At 30.4% G+C, this 24,994-nt stretch overlaps 2 protein-coding genes and 1 pseudogene across 4 annotated transcripts; all 3 read right to left on the reverse strand.

Annotated features, from left to right (window-relative positions):
* Positions 1-6,614: 6,614 nt before the first annotated feature.
* LOC111295173 (UPF0481 protein At3g47200-like) lies at positions 6,615-8,623 on the reverse strand. Its single transcript, XM_022888562.2, has one exon. It carries the CDS (start codon positions 8,491-8,493, stop codon positions 6,928-6,930), a length of 1,566 nt encoding a protein of 521 aa, XP_022744297.2. The 5' UTR covers positions 8,494-8,623; the 3' UTR covers positions 6,615-6,927.
* Positions 8,624-10,356: 1,733 nt separating this feature from the next.
* Positions 10,357-14,953, reverse strand: LOC111309373 (pyrroline-5-carboxylate reductase-like; annotated as a pseudogene). The gene is made up of 5 exons (XR_016327280.1): positions 14,780-14,953; positions 13,819-13,966; positions 12,510-12,596; positions 11,611-11,690; positions 10,357-10,916 (listed from the first exon to the last, which is right to left on the reverse strand). The product of XR_016327280.1 is annotated as a pyrroline-5-carboxylate reductase-like (transcript).
* Positions 14,954-16,673: 1,720 nt separating this feature from the next.
* On the reverse strand, positions 16,674-18,923 carry LOC111309369 (UPF0481 protein At3g47200-like). Of its 2 annotated transcripts, XM_089742885.1 has the most exons (2): positions 17,457-18,923; positions 16,674-17,198 (listed from the first exon to the last, which is right to left on the reverse strand). In XM_089742885.1, the coding sequence occupies exons 1-2, from the start codon at positions 18,283-18,285 to the stop codon at positions 16,885-16,887; spliced, it is 1,143 nt and encodes a 380-aa protein (XP_089599011.1). In that variant the 5' UTR covers positions 18,286-18,923; the 3' UTR covers positions 16,674-16,884. The 2 variants fall into 2 exon arrangements, with proteins under 2 accessions (XP_089599011.1, XP_022764177.1); XM_022908442.2 differs by having other exon boundaries at positions 16,674-18,919.
* Positions 18,924-24,994: the final 6,071 nt, after the last annotated feature.

Raw genomic sequence — 24,994 nt, forward strand, 5'->3', positions numbered from 1 at the left:
TTTTAAAACATTAAAAAATATTTTTTTTTAACAATGCAAATCTTGGACAACCACTAATTCAAGCAGTATACCAAAAGAAAATTTATTGGAAGGATTTTTATTTTTCAAGACTTTATTTTTTTATTTTGCATTATTATTACCCCTAAATTGTATCACAGTATCCCTCAGGCATCTTTATTAGAGTAATTTCTAAAAAAAAGATCAATATGGCTTTACCTAGGGTCGACCTTTATGACTTATTATATGTTTGGTTCAGATTTAGTCGTATCTAAAAAGCCCTCATATTGTTCCTCACTAATGTCCACGTAAGACTAATAGGGCATCTTGATCTTCACTCATTACAAGCTATAAATAAAAAAGGTTCAATTTAAGTGAGAGTATTTCATTCGTCATTGTGGAGATTATCATCTCACGAGAGTATATATATTTTACTCTCTCTTAAAAGGGTTAGAGTCTAGGTATAGAGCTTATACATGAAATGTAATGTGTCATTGAGTGCATGAAGGAATAGAATACCATAATTCTTAGGCTAAGTGCCTCACAATTAAAATAATTCATACCAAGCATCAAACAAACAATGAATAAATGAAATGCAAGTTTTTTTTTTATTTTGTTTTCCTTTTATTATTATTGTTTTTTTTATAACAAAAATTAAATTAAAGGAAATTAAAGTTAAATATCAATTAAGGCCATTAAATCAAAATTAAGGATAAAACAAAATCAATTTTGGCCTGACTCTCAAAATTACCAATCCTTAATGGAGTCGCTAAGCTATCATAATAGTTTTAGGGTTGCTATATAAAAATTTTAAAATTTTCAAAAGATAAGGGGAGTCCCCACCATTTTTTTTTGACTAGATGCAATTAGCCACTTATTAAAATTTATCATTTTAATAAAATTTTTAAACTAATTAAAACTTATTCAAAAGAATTTTTAAGTTTGCAAAAATAAAATAAGGTTCAAGAATACGATTACGCGTGAGAAAATATTAATAGCCCCACAACATCTATTTTAAATGTGTTATCCTTTAATCTCGGTAAAAGTGATCTTGATTTTAATATTTAAAATTAAATCCTTAATTTTTTTATTTCAATAAAATTTTATTTAAAAAAAAAAACTTTTACTTGAAAAAAAAATGATAGCCTTATGTATTGAAAATTTTCAAAAAAATACTTCAATATTTTGGTAATATTAAGAGGAGTTTTCTCACCTAGAGATTTCTTAAGAATCACTCGGACTTCTCAAAAATCTCATCTTCGATGATTCATACTTACTTTTAAAATCAATATTTACAGTATAAATAAGAAAATGATATTTATAATCTATCTCAAATAACATTTTCTTTTTGTAAAAACTTGTTTCTTATCTTTTTATTAAGTTTTTTTATTATTAAAAAAGGTAAATGAAAATCTATATTGAAAATTATTCTAAATGCTTCAATACTTTAACGGTGTTTTAAAAAAATCTTCTCACTTAGAGATTCCTAAAGAATCATTACTCAAATTTTTATAAAATTTCATCCTCAAAAGTTTTCATTTTTTCATTTTTTCATTTTTTTTTATTTTCTTAAAATTGATTACTACAAATATATAATTATGTTATTATTAAAAAGGGTCATTTTTTATCATTTTTTATCTTTTTATTATTCTATTTTTATTTTTTTTTTATGAGGACCTTTTGTATTGAATTTTTTTTAAATACTCCATTACTTTGGTAATGTTTTAGAAAAATATTCTCACCTAAAGATTTTAAAAACTCACTACTTGAACTTCCATAATATTTTATCACTAGAGATTTTCATTTTTATTATCATTATTTATTATTATTGTTTTATATTTTTATATTTTTTATTTATCATTTTTCTTATTATTGTCATTTTTTCCTTTTTTTTACACATTTTTCTTAATTTAATAATTTTTAAACACCAATTTTCCTATTTCTAAAAATATATACTTATTTTAGGTATTTAAAAACATATGTGTGGATTAATAAATAATTTAAATAACTTGAAAAATAAAAAAATTTACCAAAAATCGATCGGTTAATGCCAATCAATGATATAGTGACGGGTCAGGCCGGTTCAATACGATTCGAGTAATTTTCATTGTTCAAGCTGGGTTAGACTAGTTCACTGGCGGTTCAATCCAATATGGAGTGGTTTAGTCCAATCGATCAAAAATGGTTTAAGGGAGCCGGATTCTGGTCAAGCGCATGGATTTTCGGGTCAATACACTAATTTTTACCCTTCGAAATGAAACCATTTTTCAATTTTGTTTTGTTTTATTTTTTTATAAAAGTCAATTTTTTTTTACAACATCTCAAAGACCTTCTAATAAAAATTTTTCTTTTTCAAACAAACTCAAAAATGGCCGGCCAACTTTCAAACTTAAACCTAAAATCCAAACCAGTCAAGAGTTGCCACTTCCTCCATCATTCACCAACATCAATTGGCCTTTAAATTTTACCAAAATGAAGCTCTCTTCTTTCTATTCACTGGCTTTGTACGAATTTTAACTATTTATCTTAAATTTGAGGTCAAAATTAATGGTTTCAACCCCAAAGATTTTGAGCTCAGCCATTTCAAATTGCTTCCTTCTCTAATATGCCCTTATCCTTATTTTAACCTTATTTCTTTCCAAATTTCTAGTAAAAAATCCAATGAAAACCATGAAACCCAAAACAACTCCTAATTGTCACCACTACTTACATCGATCCCAACCGCTGAGCCTCTTCACCAATCCTCCCCTTTTTTCTTTTTTTTTTGGCATTAGTATTGAGGGTTCTCTAAAAAAGGAAGACTGTGATTTTTTGCTTCTTTATTTTTGGTTGTGATAAGTTTCGGGTGGATCTTATGTTTTGTTTTTTTTTCATGCTTTTTTTGTAATGGTTTTTTATGTTTTGAAGAGGTGGCTATTTAATTGATGTATTAGAGGTGATAGGGTTTTGGTGGTTGCTCATAGAGAGGGTTCTTAGTTTCGGCTGCTAGTGTGGGGATTAGGACTATGATGGTTTGAATGTGGGGCTATTAATGGTTTCGACTGGAAAAATATTTTATGGTAGGAATTTTGGCCAAGCCTTCTTTTTTTTTTTAGTCAATTTTTAGCCTCTTTTATCATGTTGAATTTTAGACAAAATCTCTTGATTTCAGCTTATCAACTAATTTTTTTGCTAAGTATAGAAATAGGAGTCTAACAAAAAGAATGTTTGGATACAATGGATAGGAGAAGCTGGTGGCATGCATAACACCAAGCTTCAGCTTCTATCTCTTCTTTTGTTTTGTTTATTAGATTTTCAAATAATATTTTTAATTAACAAAATCAAACAATATGGGCCTTAATTGGACTTAGATCTTGGCCTTTAACATCGGGCTTAAATCAAATTGGATCAAATTTGGTTCACGTAATCAGACCCACTTATGCCCAAACTCAATTGAGATGTCCGAATAGATATGAATCGAGATCCATTTCAAATAACCCGTATAAAGTTAGGTGCCTACAGCGGGTGATCACAATCACTTTTAGCTTGAAATACTCTTTCAAATCTTCGTTCCTTCCTAGCACATTTGGAACTTTTTGTATTAATGGTTTGCCAATGGCTTCAATTTGATCACCTTCTAAGGCTTTATCTCATGGCATAAAATTCTCTATTTAACCACTACTCATATTGGTTTTTCGTATTGTAGTAAAATGATTGTATCTTAAAGATTGTAGTTACAACTACTTGTTTGATTAGTGGAAAGCCCTCCCATGCATAAAGACTCTCATTGAGAGAGCCTCCTCTTTAGACTACATTTTCAACTTTAGTGTTCAAATTAACAAGGTTCTATAATTGTTTTTGATAAATTTATTAGGAATAGTTATTCAAATCCCATAAGAGATTTACTTGAGATTGGCTAGATATTGTTTGATAGATAAGAATACTTGTAAAAAAAAAATTTATAGAGGAAAAAGATTCTTGATAGGCAAGTTAGTATGCTTATAAATAATGAGTTTTTATAGGGTTAGGTAAGGAAAGAAAGATGTAAAAGAGTTGTAGGATTTTATGGAATAGACACCACATAGGACTAAAAGAGATTAAAAAGGATCTTTATAGGTTTGTATGTTTGAGTGGACTAGAAGAGAATAAGAGAATTCACATAGATATGGTGCATGAGTGCATATAGGTATGTGTTTGTTTGGGTTGAGAATATTCTATAGGACTAGAGAATAATAAGATGGTCTATCGGTTTTGATTGTGAGTATTGATTGATATGATTTATTGATGTATTTGTAATTCTTTACAACTAGTGAATCTTTTTTTCCCATCCATAGACGTAGGTCGATTGGGCTGAATCATATTAAATTGTTATCTCTTGTGTCATTGAATGATTATTTAGTTTTGCTTCCACTGACTTGGATGTTTAATTGGATCGAGACTTTTTAACCTAATAATTGGTATAAGAGCTGTCGTAGTCCTAATAATTGATATCATAACGAAAGTTTGAGACAATAGAAAATGTAAGCAGAAAAGCTCAAATTAAGAAAAAAGTTCAAGTTCATAGTTTGAAGATTGGTTTATGTTAAGTGTAAAAACACACAAAGAAAATTGTTATGAAACTTTCATTACAAGCAGAGCCAAGCTTATCTAGCATGAAAGTTGGTAATTGATGGAATTTGAGTAAAGGTGAAAATTATTGGAGTTGACTCAAATCTTATAAGAGATTTGGATAAAGATTTATTCTAGATGGGATTGGTTAAATATTGTTTAATGATAAGAAGACTTACAAAAAAGGAATTTTAAGAGGAAAGGGATTTTTGATAGATAAGTTAATATGCTTATAAATAGGTGAAGTCTCCATAAGGATAGATTTGAGAAAAAGATGTAAGAGAGTTGTGAAATTTTATTACATAGATACCCCATAAGATTAAAGGAGATTGAGATAGTCTTTATAAGTGTGTATGTTTGAATGGACTAAAGGAGAATGAGAAAGTTCACATAGGTATGGTGCATGGATGCATATGGGTATATGTTTATTTAGGTTGAGAACACTTTATAGGCCTAGAGGAGAATGAAAGGGTCCACAGGTTTTGATTGTGAGTGTTGATTGATATGATTTGTATGTTTCTAATTTTTTACAATTAGTGAATCTTTTTCTCATCCATGTGTGTAAGTTAATTGGGTTAAATAATACTAAATTATTGTTTCTTGTGTGATTGATTGATAATTTAATTTTTCTTTTACTAGTTTGATTGTTTAATTAGATTAGGGCTTTTTACTTAATTACTGATATCAGAGCTATCGTGATCTTAACAAAATTTGGCTATATTAATTGTTCTTTCCTTAAGAGCCATTGTTATGACTTTACCAAAGAAATTAATCCGATTGGTTGCTTCTCATTTTATACGATTGCCTTTTTCTTTTATATAGGAAAAGGATCAATGTTTAGTACTACTTTTTAATTTGACAAAAAAAAAAACCATTGATGAAATCTTTAGGCGAATAAGCTTATAATGTATCTTTCATAACATCAAGACTTAGGATTATTTTTTTGTAACTCTACTTCTAATATTTTATCCATTTGTTGGGAGGGACATTACATGCTTTAGCCTTTAGCTACTACTTAAAGTATATCACACACCAAATGAATGAGCTGCTCTTATTAGAATAATAATGGAGGCAAAAACCACATAAGATTCCATTAGACAAATAATAAAGAAAAAAGAAGCACCATTTTAATTTTATCTATTAAAAATATAAAAATAATATTCTAAAAAAGTTTTTAATATTCTATAAATTTGTCAAAAGCTATTCTAATCTTCTGTTACAATGCTTTTAAAAGCCATTCTACTTGAACAACACTTCTTATTATGAAAGTTTCAAACTGTCCAAACAAACCCTAAGTGACAAAAGAAGAGTTTAAGACAAAAATTACTCAAAAGTGAAAGTGTGTAGTACGATTGGCCAAAAAAATACTAGCAAATTGGTAATCAATAAATAAAACTAAATATGATCCAAATTTATCATTCTACTTAAAATGATAAATCGGCTTTGCTACTCATATTTAAATAGTTACAAATTTCATTAATCTTGTACTTTTAACTAATTTGGTGAAAACTAAAAAAAATTATATATAAAACTTATATATAAAATTATGAAAATAATTTATTAATATTATATGCATAAATTAAATGAAAACATTAAATATTTTAACATTATATGTGTACATGTATATATATAAAGGATAGATCAAATTATATAGTATAAAAATTTTTTAGTTTTACATATTTTTTAACTATTAATTTCAATAGATCTAATGGATGGGATTAAACCATTTTTTTCTATTTTTATTTGTCTCTCTCATCTCTTAGATTTATTAAAATCAAATGTTAGAAAAATATATCAAACTAAAAAAATTTTACATTGTATAAATTAATCACTTCTTATATATAGATATTATAAATTATAGATGGATTATAGAGTAAACTATATAACACTTGAAATGCTTTAAGTTAATGAAAGAATGCACACTTAGTTAGAAAACAAGAGTGATATATTATAGTCTCCAAAAGGGAAGCCGATAAAAAAATAAAGACACTGCCATCTATTTATTCTCTTTCAAAATTTTTTTCCTCTGCCAAACAAATAATTTCAGTATTACAAAGTTGAAAATTACAAAACTTTACAAGTGGTTGTGTGTTGAGCAAGAAAGCCGAACAAAGGGGAAAAAATCCCTAGTATTAGAAAGATGAAAATTACACAAATCAAACACAAACACCCATCTTTGCACTTAAATCATATCTTATTTTTACATATATAACAGGAAAAATTAAATAAGTAACACAGGCACCCATCTTCGCACTCAAATCATATCTTACTTTCACATATATAACAGGAAAAATTAAACAAGTTCTAAAGCACACTTGGTGAAAAAGAAAGATGGACACCGTTTTACTTTTGTCCCATAGTCGCTTTTCGCATTGAGTAATATGCTTGAATAGCAGTAAAAAGAAGACCCATTAAGGCTCCCAAGAAGCCAAGGAAACTCCACGGAGTGCTGAAATGAGTATAATACGCCTTAGCTATGCAGGTCGTCCATGGATTGTCGCAGTACTTACGTATCTTATCTGTTACATCGTGGTACATCTCGAGATCAGGCACCAAATCTGTGGTTATATTATTGAAAAGATCAGCTACTTCTTGATCACTGCCCAGGTAATTCAGTAGCATTCCTGCATGTCTCAACTCCTTTACATCTTGTGCTGTGTCAATGAGAGAATCAAGGAAGCATAAGTAAGAGGTGACCTCAAATTCATTTTTGAAATCTGGGCACATTTCGTAAGCTACCAAGTTCATGAACTTGGAACCGGTTGAGTCGTCCACCACGATGCGAGGAATCTTCAGAGTTCCCAGAAATCCAACGTAGAAATTAACGTCTCGGAGGCTGCTTGTCTCGCTGGGAGTCACACGAATCCCTGCTTCTTTCAGCTCATTGATGCTACGAAATGTTTTAGGATATTGTTGTTGTTTTGCTCCACAAGAAAGAAGTAGCTTACCAATGATGGTCTTGGTACTTTTATTCTTGTTGTTGGTTTCGGCCAAGAGTCTTTCCCGCAAAAGCCCCAGAAGATGAGTGCGATCTTGATCTTGTCGTGGCTGTCCTTTCTTGCCTTCCGCTATTGTTCTCTTGATATTATTATCAATGAACACGTCGATTGATTCTCTCAAATCCTTTCCATCATGGACTGAGCTTATCAATAACTCGAGGACTCGGAAAGGAAGTTGGTTCTCGAGCATGGACAAATCTACTTGGGCAAATGCCAGAATATCAACTTTAATATTCAGCTCATCTTTCTGCTTTTCTTGCTTAGACTTACTGTAATGTATGGCTTTCAACACTGCACACCCGTCCACAAAGAACATCCAAGCGAGTTCCTCATCGTCATAATCTTCTATATCCTCTGGCTTATAACACTTCTTCAGATATCCTATATCCTGCTTAATCTTTTTGTATAACACATGTTCTGCAACTCGATGTTCTTCTGTGAAGAGCACTGCAAGTTTAAGCTTAGCTTTCTCCGCTGGCTGAAGCCTGCGGTTACCATGGTGGAGAGGGCCGATTGCAACCACCCTTGGCTCAAAATATTTCTTAAAATTCTTCTTTTCACTTAGGGTGAATGGAACCCTTTGTATTAATGGCTTGGATTTGGAAGATTGAGCTGGAACACTGTCGTCGTTTGAGGATTTCTTCAGAGCTCTGAAATAAGGGAAATTCTCTTTCTCACGGATGCTCATGAAATGCAATTCCTGCTCATTACCATCGCATATTTGAAGTCGGGTTTCCGGTGATGGCTCTTCCCTTAACATTTTCAGCTTTTCTAGGCACATTTGTCTTGATAAAGCAGAGGCCTTGGCTATATATATATATATATATATCTCATCACTTGAATGCTGATATAAAATGGAAGGTGAAGCATCTTTTCCCTTTGCTAAATTATGAAGTTTAGAACTCAACATATTCTTTTCACTTTGCTCTTTTCCCCTCTTTCAGATTGCTCTGTTTGCTTTACTAATTAAAGATACCCAGTTGCTGCCTGTAATTTGTTATTCCCATCACTTTTTTCTTGATGAAGGTACACATTTTATCAACAACGTAATACACATGTGCCAGCTACCATTAACTTTCACCTTTTGTTGTTTCCGTTTAAAGCTCGACTGTAACATCTACAGGCTTAGTCCAATGGTTTATCCAAATTCCTTAAGAAGTGTATTCTAATAACGTTGAGGTTCCATCTCCAACTCTTGCAAATTCCGCTTTTCAATCTCCTTCAGGTCTTAGTCTTTTATGTATTAAAAACAATACCGAATTTCAGCAATATGAGTACAGAAATTTGGGGCCATACCAATTCAATTATAGGACGAATCAGATCAGGTTTAAACCATACCAATTCAATTCAGGTTATTTTGGATTATATAAAAATTAGGTTAATTTGGGGCCAGATCATTCTGGTTTCAGATTATTTCAAGTTTAAGCAATTTTTGATTTAAATCATTTTGGATTCAGGTCATTTTTAGTTTGAATCATTTCAATTCGACCATTTTGAATTTGATATCTGAATTATTTGGGTTTAGATCATTTTGAATGCAATTTATTAATTTTTAAAATCAAATTAGATTAAATTTATATAAATTATTTGATCAAATTCGAGTCAAATTTTATTAAAAAATATAAATATAAATAATGTAATTTGTATGCTTTAAATTAAAGTTAATTTTTAATAAAATGAAAAATATATGATTTTATTAGACTTAAAAATTTAAAACAAATTTAAATACAATATAATGATATGACAAAGCAATACAAGAAAGTTTTAGAAAAATATATTTCATGTTTAATAATATCAACACAACTTTTGATGTGTGTAAAAAAAATGTTTAATTAAATCATACCAGACAAGTACATGTATTAGACATAAGAAATATTTTTATCACGTTTGACACGTTTAATAATTTTTTATATTTATTTTAATTTAATATAAATAAATAAAAACTATTTTAAACTTTTAATTATAATGCACAATTACATATTTAATATAATCATATAAAAATTGTTTTAATTATTTATTTATGATACACATTTCATATGCAATTATTTTTTATATTAATATATAATAACAATATAAATGATCATTTTAATATAATTATAACTCATTATTTAATAACTTATTATTTTGAATTTTAATATAATTGAAAGGCGTTATAGAATTTATTCTAAACTACATGATTAAAAACTAATAATATAATTATAATATAGACATAACATATATATACAAATCCATTACTTGTTTTATATTCTAAATGATAAATTAATATCTATACCGATAATAATTAAAAATATATAATTTATTTAAATTATATTATAAATTATAAGAAATTTTATAAATAACATAATATAAATGTATACTTTATACTAGTTTGATATTTAAAACATATATTAATTTAATATTTTCAATAATTTTAATAAGTTACCATTAATGTTATATTTATTTTTTTTTGTGTTATATTTATTATCTTTGTTAAATTAATAATTTTAAATAAAATTATATTTAATTTAATTTCAGAGAATTTCAAATTAATTTTTTGAACCATTTTGATTTTAAACCATGTCAATTTCGAATTATTTCAGATTCGAACTATCATTCCAGATTGATCTGCATTTAAGTTAATTTAGATTCTGAATCAATTTCAGATTGATCTGGATTTAATTTAATTTAGATTCTGAATAATCGATTTCAAGTCGTTAACATTTTATGGTCAATCAAGTTGGATCAGGTTATGAATTAGATGAGTTGGGCGATTTTTTATGTTCGGGGCCAGGTATAGAAGAAAAGGAATAACTACTTTCTTTCCATGTTCCTCTGAAAAGGAAAACAGCCACAGACAGAATTTTCTACCACCAAAACTCATAGAATCCAGAGTTGTGTAAACCATATCTAGTGTACCAGAAAAAACATAGCAATTGCATGCATCACCAGTAGCCAGTAGGAATAAAATCTGATCAACACGGGTTGTCGTAAAGAAGCATTGTATAGAAATCTGTTAACCCTGCAAATACAGAAAGAAAAAAAAATGAAGAAGAAGAAGAAACAAATGCACAGCAAAACTGCTTACTCGCTCTTATTGTTCAGGGAGATAAAATGATCGTCCAGCTATTATGTTGTAAGATTTCAAAATGTTGAATCAGATGGACTTGACTCTTGGAAAGTTCTTAGCTGTGCTTAGCAGCAGCCACAACAGTATTCATCAACAACCCCCCGAAAGCCACTCTTCTCTAACTCGTGAATGCCGGCAATCGTAGTCCCACCAGGTGATGTAACGTCGTCTTTGAGCTGACCAGCGTGCTTCCCGGATTTAATGGCCACAGAAGCTGCTCCTAAAACCTGCAAAAGAATGAACCCAATTGTCTTTAAAAAAATTACGCATACAACTAGCAACTAAAAGAGCCCTGTAAGAAAGACGCCAGCAGCCAGTGGTTGCTAGTAATGATGAATGATTAAAACAGGCACTTCTACTCAAGAATAAAAAATAATTAATATACAAACCAATAGATGTTAGAGAATTGAATAATCAATTCAACTTTCTTTTTTCATGAGAGAGTGCACAGAAGTCATCCCAAGTCAACCCACCATATTCCCCTTTTTTGAACTACTTACTACTTTGATAAAAACTAAAATTTTACTTGCACATAATAATTCAATACTACCACGTGCACAAGGAACTTCCATCATATCATTAAAAATGTGTTTCAGTTAAGCCTACACCACGGTTGTATTTTTCCTAATTCATCTTATAGATGGTCTGTGTTTGAGGGAGGGGCATCACAGAAGATACATGACAATTAAATTTTGAATCCATATTAAACACCACACAGTACTGAAATCAGCAATTTTTTATATTTGCAGCCAAATGGCAACTCTCACCCTTAGCCTTAAGAGAAAATTCAGAGTTAAAATTGTGCCAAGATTTATGGAGAGGTAAACGATTTTTCTGAAGGCTCTAAAAAGGCACTAAGTACATGATTAATTTGTAGTAAACATTACATGATGCATGATGCATAAAGTATGACTGACTTACAGTCTGAGAAGCTAGTCCCAATGCTAGTTCTTGTGGAAGACCAGCAGCAACTCCTCCATCAGCCAAAGCTTCAATCGCTTAATATATGTACGCTGGACCATGCCACAGTCAAACAGAAGCAAAGGGTAACCAATAATGGAAAGGATTAACTCCTGTTCAGACAATAGTATGCATAGACTTTTTAGGCATATTATGATAACCAATTTGTTTCCTCTACCATTAAAACAACATAACCTGAGGCCAGTGATAGTGTCACGGGTCGAGACCTAAGCTCCGAACCCGCGCGGCTCCGAGACCCGGGCATTCACCCTTCCGGCGTCCCAGATCAGCCTTCCCGCCACGGTTCACACCCTTGTGAGGTATTGTCCGCTTTGGCCCCCTGGCCTCACGGTTTTGTCCTACAAAAGGCGCCTCACAAGGCGGAGATGGTGTGAACCCTTTTATACCCCAGTGACCTTCCTATTATGTTCGATGTGGGATTCAGGACTCCCCCTTAGGTCCGTGACATTCTCCCGCACCCAACCTCGTGACGCCCTCGTCACGGAGGCTGACCACCCTACCTGCCTCCCTTGAGGTGCTCGGCGTGGATCGAACGGTATAGGGCTGGCTCTGATACCACTTGTCACGGGTCGAGACTTAAGCTCCGAACCCGCGCGGCTCCGAGACCCAGGCATTCACCCTTCCGGCGTCCCAGATCAGCCTTCTCGCCACAGTTCACACCCTTGTGAGGTATTGTCCGCTCTGGCCCCCTGGCCTCACGGTTTTGTCCTACAAAAGGCGCCTCACAAGGCGGAGATGGTGTGAACCCTTTTATACCCCAGTGACCTTCCTATTATGTTCGATGTGGGATTCAGGACTCCCTCTTAGATCCGTGACAATAGCACCAAACAATTTCTCACCAGCTCTCCATATCTTGCCAACTGATCCAAATAATTTAGCAACTAATTCCCCATCCTCTTCTGTTGCAGCTGCTCCCAAGCTCATAACTATACAAATGGAACGATATTAGAGATTTATATAGCCATTCATTGCTCACAAACATGATATACAAATAAAAGATTGCCAAACGGGCTTGTGTGACTTGAATCAAATTTTACAAAAAATAAATAAATAAATAAATAACAGATGAAGGTTTCTCTGATGGACCTTTTTTTAATTGTAATATTACAAATTCTCTGCCACAAATTTTACAGACGAATAAGAAATGAGAAATTTATAGTATTTTATGATGCCTACAGGTAGGATCTCTATTGCTGAGACCATTTGTAAACCCAACATGATTTAGAATCAAAAGATTGAAGAAGATCCCAGTTTTCACACCACAATTCTCTAGAAGCTAGTGACAACTTTTAATTACTATCTTGCCCAATGACAAGCTAATATGAATATGCCTGAAGGAACTATCTCCAAGAGAATGAGGCAAGAGCAAAGGAAGGAAGGAGTAGAATTAAATATTACAATATTTTGGAATACAATTAAAAATAAATTACAAAAGCATAAGAAGCACAGAAGAAGAAAAGAGAATGGACAAAGACAGTGGAAGAGCGGTATTCTTCTAAACGTTTGTTTGATATGTAAATCTACATTGCAGCTTTGATTCATCATAAAGGCAGAATATAAGGGCTTTCATAAAACAATAAAAACAAGACTAGATATTATTGCCGTCCATATTCTAGACCTACCTAAAGCAAACATCTAGATGCAGAACACTGATATGCTAATTGAGGGAAGAGCTTACTTAAGATTTTATGTTGTTACTCTTGTCATATTGATGGGGCTAATTGTAATATTTCATAGATCTAGGGTTATATTTAGTATTTTTACATTTAAATTCAGGTTTAGTATCATAGTGTGGTTTTTTACCCTATTAAGATTTTTCATTATCTACTTAGGATAGGGCTAGTAGCCGATATAAATAGAAATGTACTCTTTCTTTTAGAGTCAGATTATTATTACGAGAATTTTTTAGCAATATTGCTAGTGAGATTGTGTGATGCAATCATCCTTAGTTGTGACTCCTAAGGAACCCTAGGTGTGATGCAATTAAAGAACCCTAATTATCTTTTCTTTTCTTTATTTTATTTTCCCTATTTTCTTAAGAATTTCAAATTATTGTTATCTGAAATCCTAGTTCCTAAGCAATCCTGCACTGCATCTATTTTAGAGGTACTATGACCTCTAAAATAGATGCTATATCTAACCGTATACTAGCTCCATGTCTTTTAGGCTTTTGTACAAATGCAAAGACCTCAAAATCACATACTCGCCGATCCTTCAATTTTACTCCTGCAGCAATTGAAACCAAAAGCTTATTCTTTGAAAGGAACGGCCTCAGCTGCAAGACCACATTTTTTAACTGCAAATCACCAAAAGTAAAGTTTTAGACTAAAAACAAAAGTTTGAAAATGAATCTGAATATGTTCTGCACCCATCGTTTTTGTTTTCTTTTTCTCTTATCTCTCTTTCCATATCATGACTGAATTAATAAATGCAAACATTCAAAATCATAGTGCTTTGACTGTGATGTCTTTACAAGACATAAAGTGGTACATATAGAAAAGTGTTTGAGCTCAAAAGGAAATAGACGTGACCATGTTTTGCTACTGTCATTAAGCTACCATACTCCAATTTCTTTTCTATAATAAAAGCAAAATGACAGAGACAAGATAGCCTCATTCACAGTTCATATTCTAAACTTACTAAAACTTTGCCATCGCATAATCCCCTAACATATTTTTTAAACTTCTCTAAAAGAGAAAAAGATGTATCACGAAGTTTCTAGCATTTCATATTCTAAACTTACTAAAAATTTGCCATCACATAATTCCCTAACATATTTTTCAAACTTCTTTTAAAGAGAAAAAGATGTATCACGATGTTTGTAGCATTTCATTAAAAAAAAAATTAGAGAAAAGTACCTATTGCAAGAATGGTAAGCGTGCGCAGGCAATGAAAGAGGAAGCACCGTAGGGAAGAGCATCACCTACTTGGGGTTTCACTGAAAAAATAATCACATCACCTGATTTCGTATATTCATAACTTGGATCAGAAATTCAAAAAAAAAGTAAACCAATTTTTCTTTTTTTGTTTTCTAGAAGCAAAATATCAAATAGTAAATGTAAGGAGAGCGAGGTAGGGAGAGATCGGAGTTGAAAGGAAGGAGAGAGACGCCAAGTGATTGGAAGGCGACACCACGATTGGGATTTGAGTAGATTGCTGTAGAAATACGTTGGGTAGGCAACACGCCAGATTGCACCACTCCTCTGGCTATGCTCTTAGCCATTTTCCCTGCTCCCACGAGCCCTAGCTTGAAGCTTTCATTCTGTATAGGCACTGCCTCCATTTTTACGGTGTCATCCGCTGGAATACTACAGTATGGCAGCTGAGCTTGGCGCTTTTGTCTTTTAGTACTAGCACTATTATTTATCAGATGCCAGCGGAGGGGTCAGAAAAAAGGACTCTGGTTTTTTTTTCTTTCTAGGGCGTTTCATTTCCTGCATATTTTGACTTCAACAGTTTTGGCCACCACCCCTTCGAAACCTACTATATATAATTTTTGAGTTCAAGGACTCGAACCGAATTTTATATTTGTTTGGGTAGCAAAAAGAAAAGCAGAGGAAAGAAACCGCTGCCCGCGAGACCAGTTTGGCCGACGACGACAGTCTGGTGAAGGAGAAAGAAAAATGGAGGATTTTAGGGTTTTAGCTCAGGTTTATATAGGTGTCTAAACGACGCCGCTTTGTAAGAAATAATGAAAAATGAAAGGAAAAATGAAGTGGGATGGTTTTGGGTCCAGGCCAAGTCCGAATTCCCACACTCGATCAGTTGATTTGGTCAAGACAAAAGCCTAGTCAAGAAGAAGATTTTGTTGATTTCTAACTCTTTTATTTAACTTTTTTATTTATTTTCACATTATGTTTGTAATTTAAAGCAATAAAATTGTTTAATTTATTAAATTTAAAAATAAAATAAATAATAAAACTGACTAGTTAGAAAATCTTTCAAAAATTAAAATTTTAGAAAGATATTAAGTGAATTTTTAAAAAAAAATTTCTTGTGAAAAATAACTTTGAAACTCCACCAAAAGTGTTGGGAGGATAAGGATTACTCCAATAACGAGATTTTTAAGCATTTAAGTATAGATAAATAATCCAATAGGATAGTTGAATTATATTGATTTTAATTTTTTTAAAATTAAATTTTAAAAAAGTTTTAAAAAATAACAATATAATAAATATATAAAATTTAAAATTAAATAAATTTAAAATTAAATAAAAAAAAAACCAATGATTCAATATTTTTTTAAAGAAAATTACTTCCTCTCCCTTAATTTTTCTTCCCAAAAACTTCATTCTACTATTTCTTCCATCTTTATAAATACCTTTTTTTTTTTCGAGATTAAGGCATCGCATCCCTACCATTCATGTCGACGATAGATAGTAGGTAAAGGAAAGCATGATAGCAAATCATGATGAATCGATTTGAGTTTTTTGTTTTTTTTTTCCCTTGGCAATATTACTGTTTCCTTTTTTTTTTTTAATGGTTGTTCAAAAACAATGAAAAATGAGTTATTGAACAGGACAAAATTTACATAAAAATTTTTAAGTGAAATTTGTGAAATTGTTTTTTAATTGATTTAATAAAAATTTTAATAAAAAATTTAAATTAATAAATTGATAAAATTAAATATGAAAATTAATAATATGTTAAAAAAATTATTATAAATTTTATTTTTAATTTAAATTTAATCAATATTTATCTAATAGTAAAATTTTTGTTAATATTTTTATTAAAAATATCTATCTAAAAACATATATAAAAATTTATTAAATTTTTTTCGAATTTTATACATTTAATTTATAGAACATAATCTTTTAATTTATCAATTTTTATTTTTATTTGTTCATTTTTAATCAAAAACTTTACGAATTTCGAACGAATCTTAAAGACAATAAACAAAAGAGGAAACGTGGCATATTTTTGGAAGATGCAGGGATTTGCATTCCTATTACACAAAGATATCTTTGTCTCCAAAATTAGTTATTGTTGTTTTAAGTTTAAGATCCAGCAAGCCAAATATACTTGAGATTAAAACAACTCAGTTTTCTTACATATGAAACTCAAAATGTACATTGGTAACTCACACACCAAGCTGGGGGAAAAGAAAAAGAAAAAAATGAAAAAAAAAAAAAAGAGCAGGCAATGATTTCAAGCACAAATAACCTAATTAAGATTGAAAAGAGAAGGTTGAAAGCACACTCTAAAGGACTCGTTTCAGGGAGTTGAACCGCTTTCTTTGTTTTGTGGCAACGAGAAATAAGCCTGAATAGCGGAGAACAGAAGGCCTAAAATGGCACCCAAAAGGGCAAGGAAACTCCATGGGCTACTAAAATGGGTGTAAAGGGCTTGAGCCACAGAAATCGTCAATGGATTATTACAGTACTTACGGATGCCCTCTGCAACATCAAAGTACATCTCCTGATCTGGCACCAAGTCCCTGCTCATTTTATTGAACAGATTAGCCACTTCTTCATCACTGCCCACGTAATTGTGAAGCACACCTCTAACTCGCAACTCCTTAACATCTTCTGCTGTATCAATGAGAGAATCCAGGAAGCATAAGTAACTGGTGACCGCAAAATCATTCTCAAAATCTGGACACATTTCTAAAGCTACTAAGTTCATGAACTTGGGAGCCGTTGAGTCATCCACCAAGAGGTGTGGCATCATTAGTCTTCCCCGAATGTTGCAAGAGAAGGAAATGTTCTTAATGCTGTTTCTCTTGCTGGGCTTTACATAAATCCCTGATTCTTTAAGCTCCTTGATGCTACGAAATGTTTTCCTACCTTTTCGTCTGTCTCCGAGCGACAGAATCATCTCACCAATCATGCTACTGCGTCTCTCCTCTTTTTTCCCTGTCAGCAGTGTTGTCCGTAACCGCTCCAGAAGGTGAGCATAATCTTGCCTATCTCCTTGACCATCTGCGTGTTGGCTCTTCTGCCCACCTGGTATATTTGTTATAAGGTTGTCACCTATGAATCCCGTGATTGATTGTTCCCACTTCTTAGGATCGATGGCTGACTTAATCAGAATCTCGAGTACTCGGTAAGGAAGTTGGTTTTCTAGCAAAAACAAATCAAGTTGCGCAAATACCATAAGATCTACTTTAGTTTTCAACTTTTCAAACTCACCTCGTGACCCGTAGTATACGGCGTACAACACTGCACAACCGTCCATGAAGAACATCCAAGCTAGCTTTTCATTGTCGTAGTCTTTGATGACCTCTGGATCATAACACTTCTTCAGATCTTCTATCTCTACCATAATCTTGTTGAATAAAGCATCATCAGTGGTATCGTTCTCACGTACGAACAAAGCGGTGAATTTAAGCTTGGACCGTTCTGCCCGCTCGAACTTCGGGTTACCATGATGCAAAGGGCCGAGGGCTACCAGCCTTGGTTCGAAATATTTTTTAAAATCCTCCTTGACACCCATTAGGACACGTGGAACTCTTTGTATTAACGGTTTGGCTCTTTGAGATGAACCACTTCCATGGTTATTGGCTTCAAGTAAGGCTGATTTTAATTTGTTTCTCTGTTCGCTGATGAAATCCAATTGCTCTATCTCAGGCATTGGAACAATCACTTCCCCTGGTTGCCCCTGGTTGCTCATCATTTAATCCGATGGTTAAAAAGAGATAATGCAAACGACAGTTATGGAAATTTGGTAATCTAATAGTGTTTGCGGAAACAAAGGACGAAAAGATGGATGAAAAGGTGAGTTGGTTTCTCTGTTTCTAGATGGCCGTATTCTGCTACCTGAGCTGCTGAATTTAAAGCTTACACTACCACAGAGAGTAGCTTTTAATTGATCAATCCATCCGGTAACAAGTTTGGTATATGCCAAGCTTGTTACCTTAATAAAGTACAAAGAGGATAGGATCAATTCAAAGCTACTATATACATATATATATAAGTATATACCAAACTTGTTACCTTAATAAAGTACAAAAAGGATATTATCAATTAAAAGCTACTATCTGTGGTAGTGTAAGCTTAAATTCACAGCTCAGGTAACAGAATACAGCCATCTAGAAACAGAGAAACCTACTCACCTTTTCATCCATCCTTTCGTCCTTTGTTTCTTCAGGCAACTTCCTTCCGGACATAGTATATAAGCTGGATTGGAATCTCCCTTCCTATCACTTTTCTTACAAAATTGCACATGTAATTTCTCTGTCGTAGTTATCAAAACAATGATTCAATCCTTTCTTAATTATAGGCTTCCAAAGAAGATCCAAATAGTTTTTGGTTTTTCCCTCTCTCTTTGGCATTTTGTTTCTAAATTGTCCATGTTTCCATTAAATTCTCCAATGAAGCCCAATCATAAAAACTTAAAATCTAGTAAATGCATTTTAACAACAACTAATTAATTCATAAAATTTATCGAAAAAAGTAATGTTGTCATCGTAGGATTGATTGAACCAATCCAAAATAATCTATTCAGAATAAATTTCATTCAAAATCAACTAAATTTCGTATTAATCATATTTTTGATTTATCTCTAAAAAATCAATAAAATTTATTAAATATTACAATTAATCACTCTAAAAGATTCCATTAAAAAATAATAAAAAAATGATATGATTGCCACATATGTTGCCGTGTAAGTTACCACATCAATTATTTATTATGTCATTTTTTATTGCCATCTCTCTCATCCCTCTCCTTTCTTAATTTTTCTTTTCTTCACCCTTTCTTCTCTCTCGGTTCGAAAATCTAAATCCTTAGAGAGTTTTTAGTAGGAGGTGATCAATCTAAAAGGCACAATAATTTGCAATAATTACATTGCTTTGTTTGAAAGTAATTTAAAAACTTTACGTGTCAATAATATTAAATCATTAGATTTATAAGATTAATGTCTTGAAAAATAATTTGATTCCTATCCTATAAAAAAAAGGAGAAGTTTTATAATTATGGAAATGTAATTTTTTATATTATTTTTTATCCATTGACCCTGATAAAAAATTTAGTAACATTGTTCCAAAAAATTGGCTAGTAAAAGTTTTCAAAAATCGATTTTTTTAAACATTTATTTAAAAAAAAATTTTTTGTTACAATTGAATAAATATTTATTGATTAAAAGAATATAATGAATTTATTTAATAATTTTTTAAAAATTATTTTAATCAAAATTGATTTATTTTATAAACTTTTATAAAATAATATTTAAATATTTTATAAATTATTGATTCAATAAATATTTGAATTTTACCTTTTTTTTTTTACAAAGTTATTTTTGAATATTTTGTGCTTTATAATTTATTTTTTTATATAATATCGAATATAATAATTTAAAATTAATAATAATTTAAAATTAATAATAATTTATAATATTACTCCAACCATAATAATTTAAAATTATTGATAATCAAATTACTTTAATAATCTTATCACCACCACGATAATTTTAAAAAATAAGACCAAATACTAACTATTATCTCTTCCTCTTAATTTCACTATAAACAATTCCTTTTTCTCCGCCCTTTTGGTTTTTTTCTTTCCCTGTTTGTTTTCTTTCATAAAATTGCTTTGTTTATCCCATTCCAGAATTTGGATTCTAAAAGGAAAAACAAAACAAAAGCACAAAGAACAAACCCCTTATTTTCTTTTCCCCCTTTCTCTTACAATAAAATACTAATACTTTGATTTCCCTTGATTTAGTTTTGTTATCACCATTTTTAACCTAATCTTCTTTATTCTTTATTACCCATTAACCCCCCCCCCCCAAAAAAAAAAAAGGCAGTTGCTTGGTCTGAAAAAGCTTCTTCTATAGAGTTTTCCCCCTCGTCTACTCCTATGTCTCCACCCGTCATCCTAATTCCTAACCCAAAAAAACTGCCGCTTACAAAGCCGTTGAGTTCGTTGAACCGAGCATGGTTTTAGTTCTAGGCACAGGTTAGACAACCAACACCGCCATAGATCGAATCGGCGAGTTGCTTCGTCAAGGCAAGCTCAACAACATCATAGGAATTCCAACTTCAAAGAAAACACGAGAACATGCACTTTCTTTAGGTACCTAATTGGTAAAAAAGTAAGGCTTAGATTTTACTACGGAGAGGGAGGAGAAATAAATAAATGAGAGGAATGAGAGAGATAACAATAGAAAAATGATGTGCCAAAAATACCGATGTGGCAACGTAATTTTGTTTTTTTGGATGTAATCCGTTAAAGTGATTAATTTTAGGATTTTTAATAAATTTCAGTTATTTTTTAAAGACAAATCAAAATTCAATTCAATGATCCAAATAAAATTAATATGAAAATTGGTTGACCTTGGGTGAAATTTACTCCATCAATTAACCTTAAAACTTCATATAAATCGAGGTTAAGTTGAACAGTTCAATAATCCGTCAACTTTTCAATAAATCTGGATTTAGACAATTAAACCAGATTGAACTGATTTTTAATTATTATTTAATGTTAAAAGATTTAGCAAGGGATGAATTTTGAATTAAGACTTTTACCATTTGTATTAATTTAGATAAATGATAAGATTCGTTTGGATAAGATTAAAAATAATAATGGTGATAAGATTAATTAATATAATTATAAGATTAAATATTATAACGATAGAATTAAATTTAGTAATCATATATATATATTTGGATTTAAACATAATGATCATAATAAAATAAAATTAAAGATATTATATTAACTTTTGCATATAATAAAATTTATAATATATATTTAATCTTTATGAAATTTATAAATAATTAAAAATTATTAAAATTATTGATATATATATATCAAATAATATTTTTTCGCTTAAATATTTGAAAAATATTTAGAGGGCATTTGGTTCGCCAAAACGTAGATTTCGAAAAAAAGTATGATCCCCGAAAAATTACGATTCTTGGAATTTTCTTTCGTTTTTAGGTATTTCGTATTCAAATTTACTCGGTTGGTTAAGAAAAATTCACATATATTAAATCCTAAATGATTATTATAATCTCTTTGGTATATTTGGTCAAAAACACATTAAAAAATCTCCTTTAATTTTTTTGAAAAATTATTCTAGGCTTTTTTATTAGAAAATGCCTTAAATAATCCCCTAATAAAAATTGAAGAAGATTATTCAAGGTATTTTTTACCAAAACAAAGTCTTGAATAATCTCTATCCCTTTTTTTTAGGATTATTTAAAGCACTTTTGATCAAAAATTACCTTGAATAAACCTTTATAAAAAATTGATTGAGGTTATTGAAGGCATTTTCTGGTGAAAATACCTTTAATAATCCCCTCCAATTTTTATGAGGGGATTATTCAAGGTATTTTTGGTAAAAAAAAAAAACTTTGAATAATTCTTTTCAAATTTTTGTTAGAGATTATTCAAAGCATTTTTACTTAGAAAACGTTTTAAAGAATTTTTTACAAAAAATTGAATAGAGTTTTTTAAAACATTTTTAGCAAAAAATATTTTGAATAATCTCGTTCAATTTTTATGAGAGGATTATTCAAGGTATTTTTTGGCTAGAAAATACCTTGAATAATCCCTTACAAAAAATTGAATGGGGTTATTTAAGTTTTTTTGTCAAAAACGTTTTAAATAGTCCCATTTAATGTTTATAAAGGGATTATTCAAAGCGTTTTTTGCAAAAAACGTATTGAACAATCCCTTCCTATTTTTTCGGGGATTATTCAAAGTGTAAAACACCTTGAATAATCACTTACAAAAAATTGAATAGGGCTATTCAAGGTGTTTCTAGCCAAAAATGACTTGAATAATTTTCTCTCTTTTTTTTAAGATCATTCAAGGTGTTTTTGGCTAAAAACGCCTTGAATAATCTTTTAAAAAAATTAAATGAGGTTATTCAAGCTGTTTCTGGCAAAAAAGCCCTAAATTATCCCCATCAATTTTTATGAAAGAATTATTCAATGTGTTTTTTATCAGAAAATGCTTCGAATAATCCCTTATAAAAAATTGACTAAGTTATTCAAGGTGTTTCTTTAACCCAAACACCTTAAATTATGGTCATTTAAGGTGTTTCTTCAATCCAAAATTTATTTGAATGATGATTTATTAAAGGCATTTTTCACACCAAATGCCATATATAAATTAAACTCTTTACTAACAGAAACCTACAACTAACTTGTTTTTATTTTCAGACATGTTTTTCAAAATGGTAATGATTATTTCATAATTTTTTAGTCAGGTTAAATTTAAAAATAACACTACTTTCCTTTTTGAAATCCTAGAATACTACAAGGAGAAGCGAGTTTTTTATTCTGGAACTTTAGATACTGTTAAGAATCTGTTAATTTTTCTTGGAATTAAATTACCCTAAATCAAACTTTGAAATTAAATACCCAACAATAAGATTCCAAAGGAAACTGTGTGGATTTCCTCAAACCAAATGTCTCCTTACATATATATGTATTATTAAGTTGTGTGAAGCTTAATTTCTTAAAACATTGATCTAAATTTATTTTATATTTATATAAATATTTATATATATATATATATTTCAAAAAGTTATATATATTATGAAGTTCAATGGATTTTAATTTTTTACAACAAATATGGAGATCAGTCTAGGTTTATTTTCATTTATGTACATCATTTTTCAAAAGGATATATATATATGTTATTAAATTATATTAAGCTTAAATTTTTAAAGCAAATATAGAGATCGCTCTAGGTTTTCTTTTATTTATATACATCATTTTTCAAAAGGATATTATGATTGTCCAATGATAAAATAAAAAAATTAATTTAATTGTCCTATGCATAAATGATACGATAGAAATGAGCCCACCATACCAATTCATTTGAATCCAAATCAATCTCTGAGGCCTAACCATGCCCCCTAAGTTAGTTGCAGTATTGTTTTATAATCACCATATTTAATATTTGTTCAATAACAATAAGGTTTGTTGGTTTCCTTGCAACCAAGAAACTTTAAAAGGTTATGTAAGATTCAGTTTCAAGTTAATTCATCTTTCACTCTTGTGCTAAAAAAATATAACAAAAATGTATATTCAAACTATAATCAATACAATGCAAATGAAAATTTTCTAATTAGAAGAAGCTCCTAACTTAGATCAGATGATTGGATAGATAAACCAGCATTCATCACATTATAATCATCTAGCATTTCATCAATATCTTGGCTGCACAAACCTCTAGAATTTTTACAAATTAAGTCCATAGTTGAATAGGACTTTTTAGATGTAATTGTTGGAAATTTGGGTTTTCAATGTAAGCATAAATTTAAATTTTAACAATTATATATGAATATTAGAACATCAAATTTAATTGTATTACATACATATTCGAGCAGACATAGTTGATAAGCGAAAGTAATACTAATTCTTGAAGAGACTAGGTCTTTTTCTTTACTCTTCTCTTACTGACAGTTCTTAATAGATAGATAGCATTATTTAGATATAAAAAGGGGACTGTAGCCAAATATTATTAAAACCTTAAAAATCTCTTCATTAAAGGTTTATAGAGTCAAAAGCCTACACAATCGCTAAACTACATTGACCCAATAAAATGTGTAAACCTCATACATAAGTATCATAATTAATTATTTGGGCTCTCATATTTTCTTGTTTTAGGATTGAATTTATCAACCTATTTATTAAACTATAAAATCACTAATTAATAGTAACCCATTTGTTGGAAAATTCTAACATTTCCCACTTAGATAATATTAATTAAGTTGTTTGATTTTAAGAAAACGTAATTTTGAAAATAAGACTCCATAATGATTTATTTAACTTTGATGTGACTACAATTTTTAAAAACAATTTAGTCCTTTGAGACAACATCCTAATGATCCTATCTAATAAAACCATTTAATAATGAATCATTGCAACTTTTACGCCCCTTAATGACACAAGACCAATCCATGGTTAAAAATACTAGTGACTCTATTAATAATGGATTTTAATGGGGCTGTGTAACAAGAAAATAACACATAAATGTGATCTCAATGTGTTATTTTCATTATTAGTCCTTTTGTCGATTTCTCTAAACTTGTTGAGAAATGGCCATGGCATCTAGATGTACTTGTATATCTCTTTTTTATTCTTAAGGTTACTTACTGGTATTATTTATTATACATATCCAAATGACACTAAAATTGTACTTAAGATAGATACAAAGTCTTAAGATTTTATAATATGACATATCAATATGAGATGCAAATATGAAATAATGAACATATATGTAAACAACAACTATGATGTATATATAAAACAATTGTGTTCGCTTAACTTGATGGTACCTTATGGGCCTATTCATCTCAAACTATATCTTTTAGGTAATTAGCAATCACATACGATGCATTTAACAAAGTAAAGAAAACTAAAATAGTA

This window comes from Durio zibethinus, chromosome 14, assembly GCF_047325235.1.
Source record: "Durio zibethinus cultivar Kanyao isolate XHJ-2024 chromosome 14, ASM4732523v1, whole genome shotgun sequence".
In the NCBI taxonomy this organism is placed as follows: domain Eukaryota; kingdom Viridiplantae; phylum Streptophyta; class Magnoliopsida; order Malvales; family Malvaceae; genus Durio; species Durio zibethinus.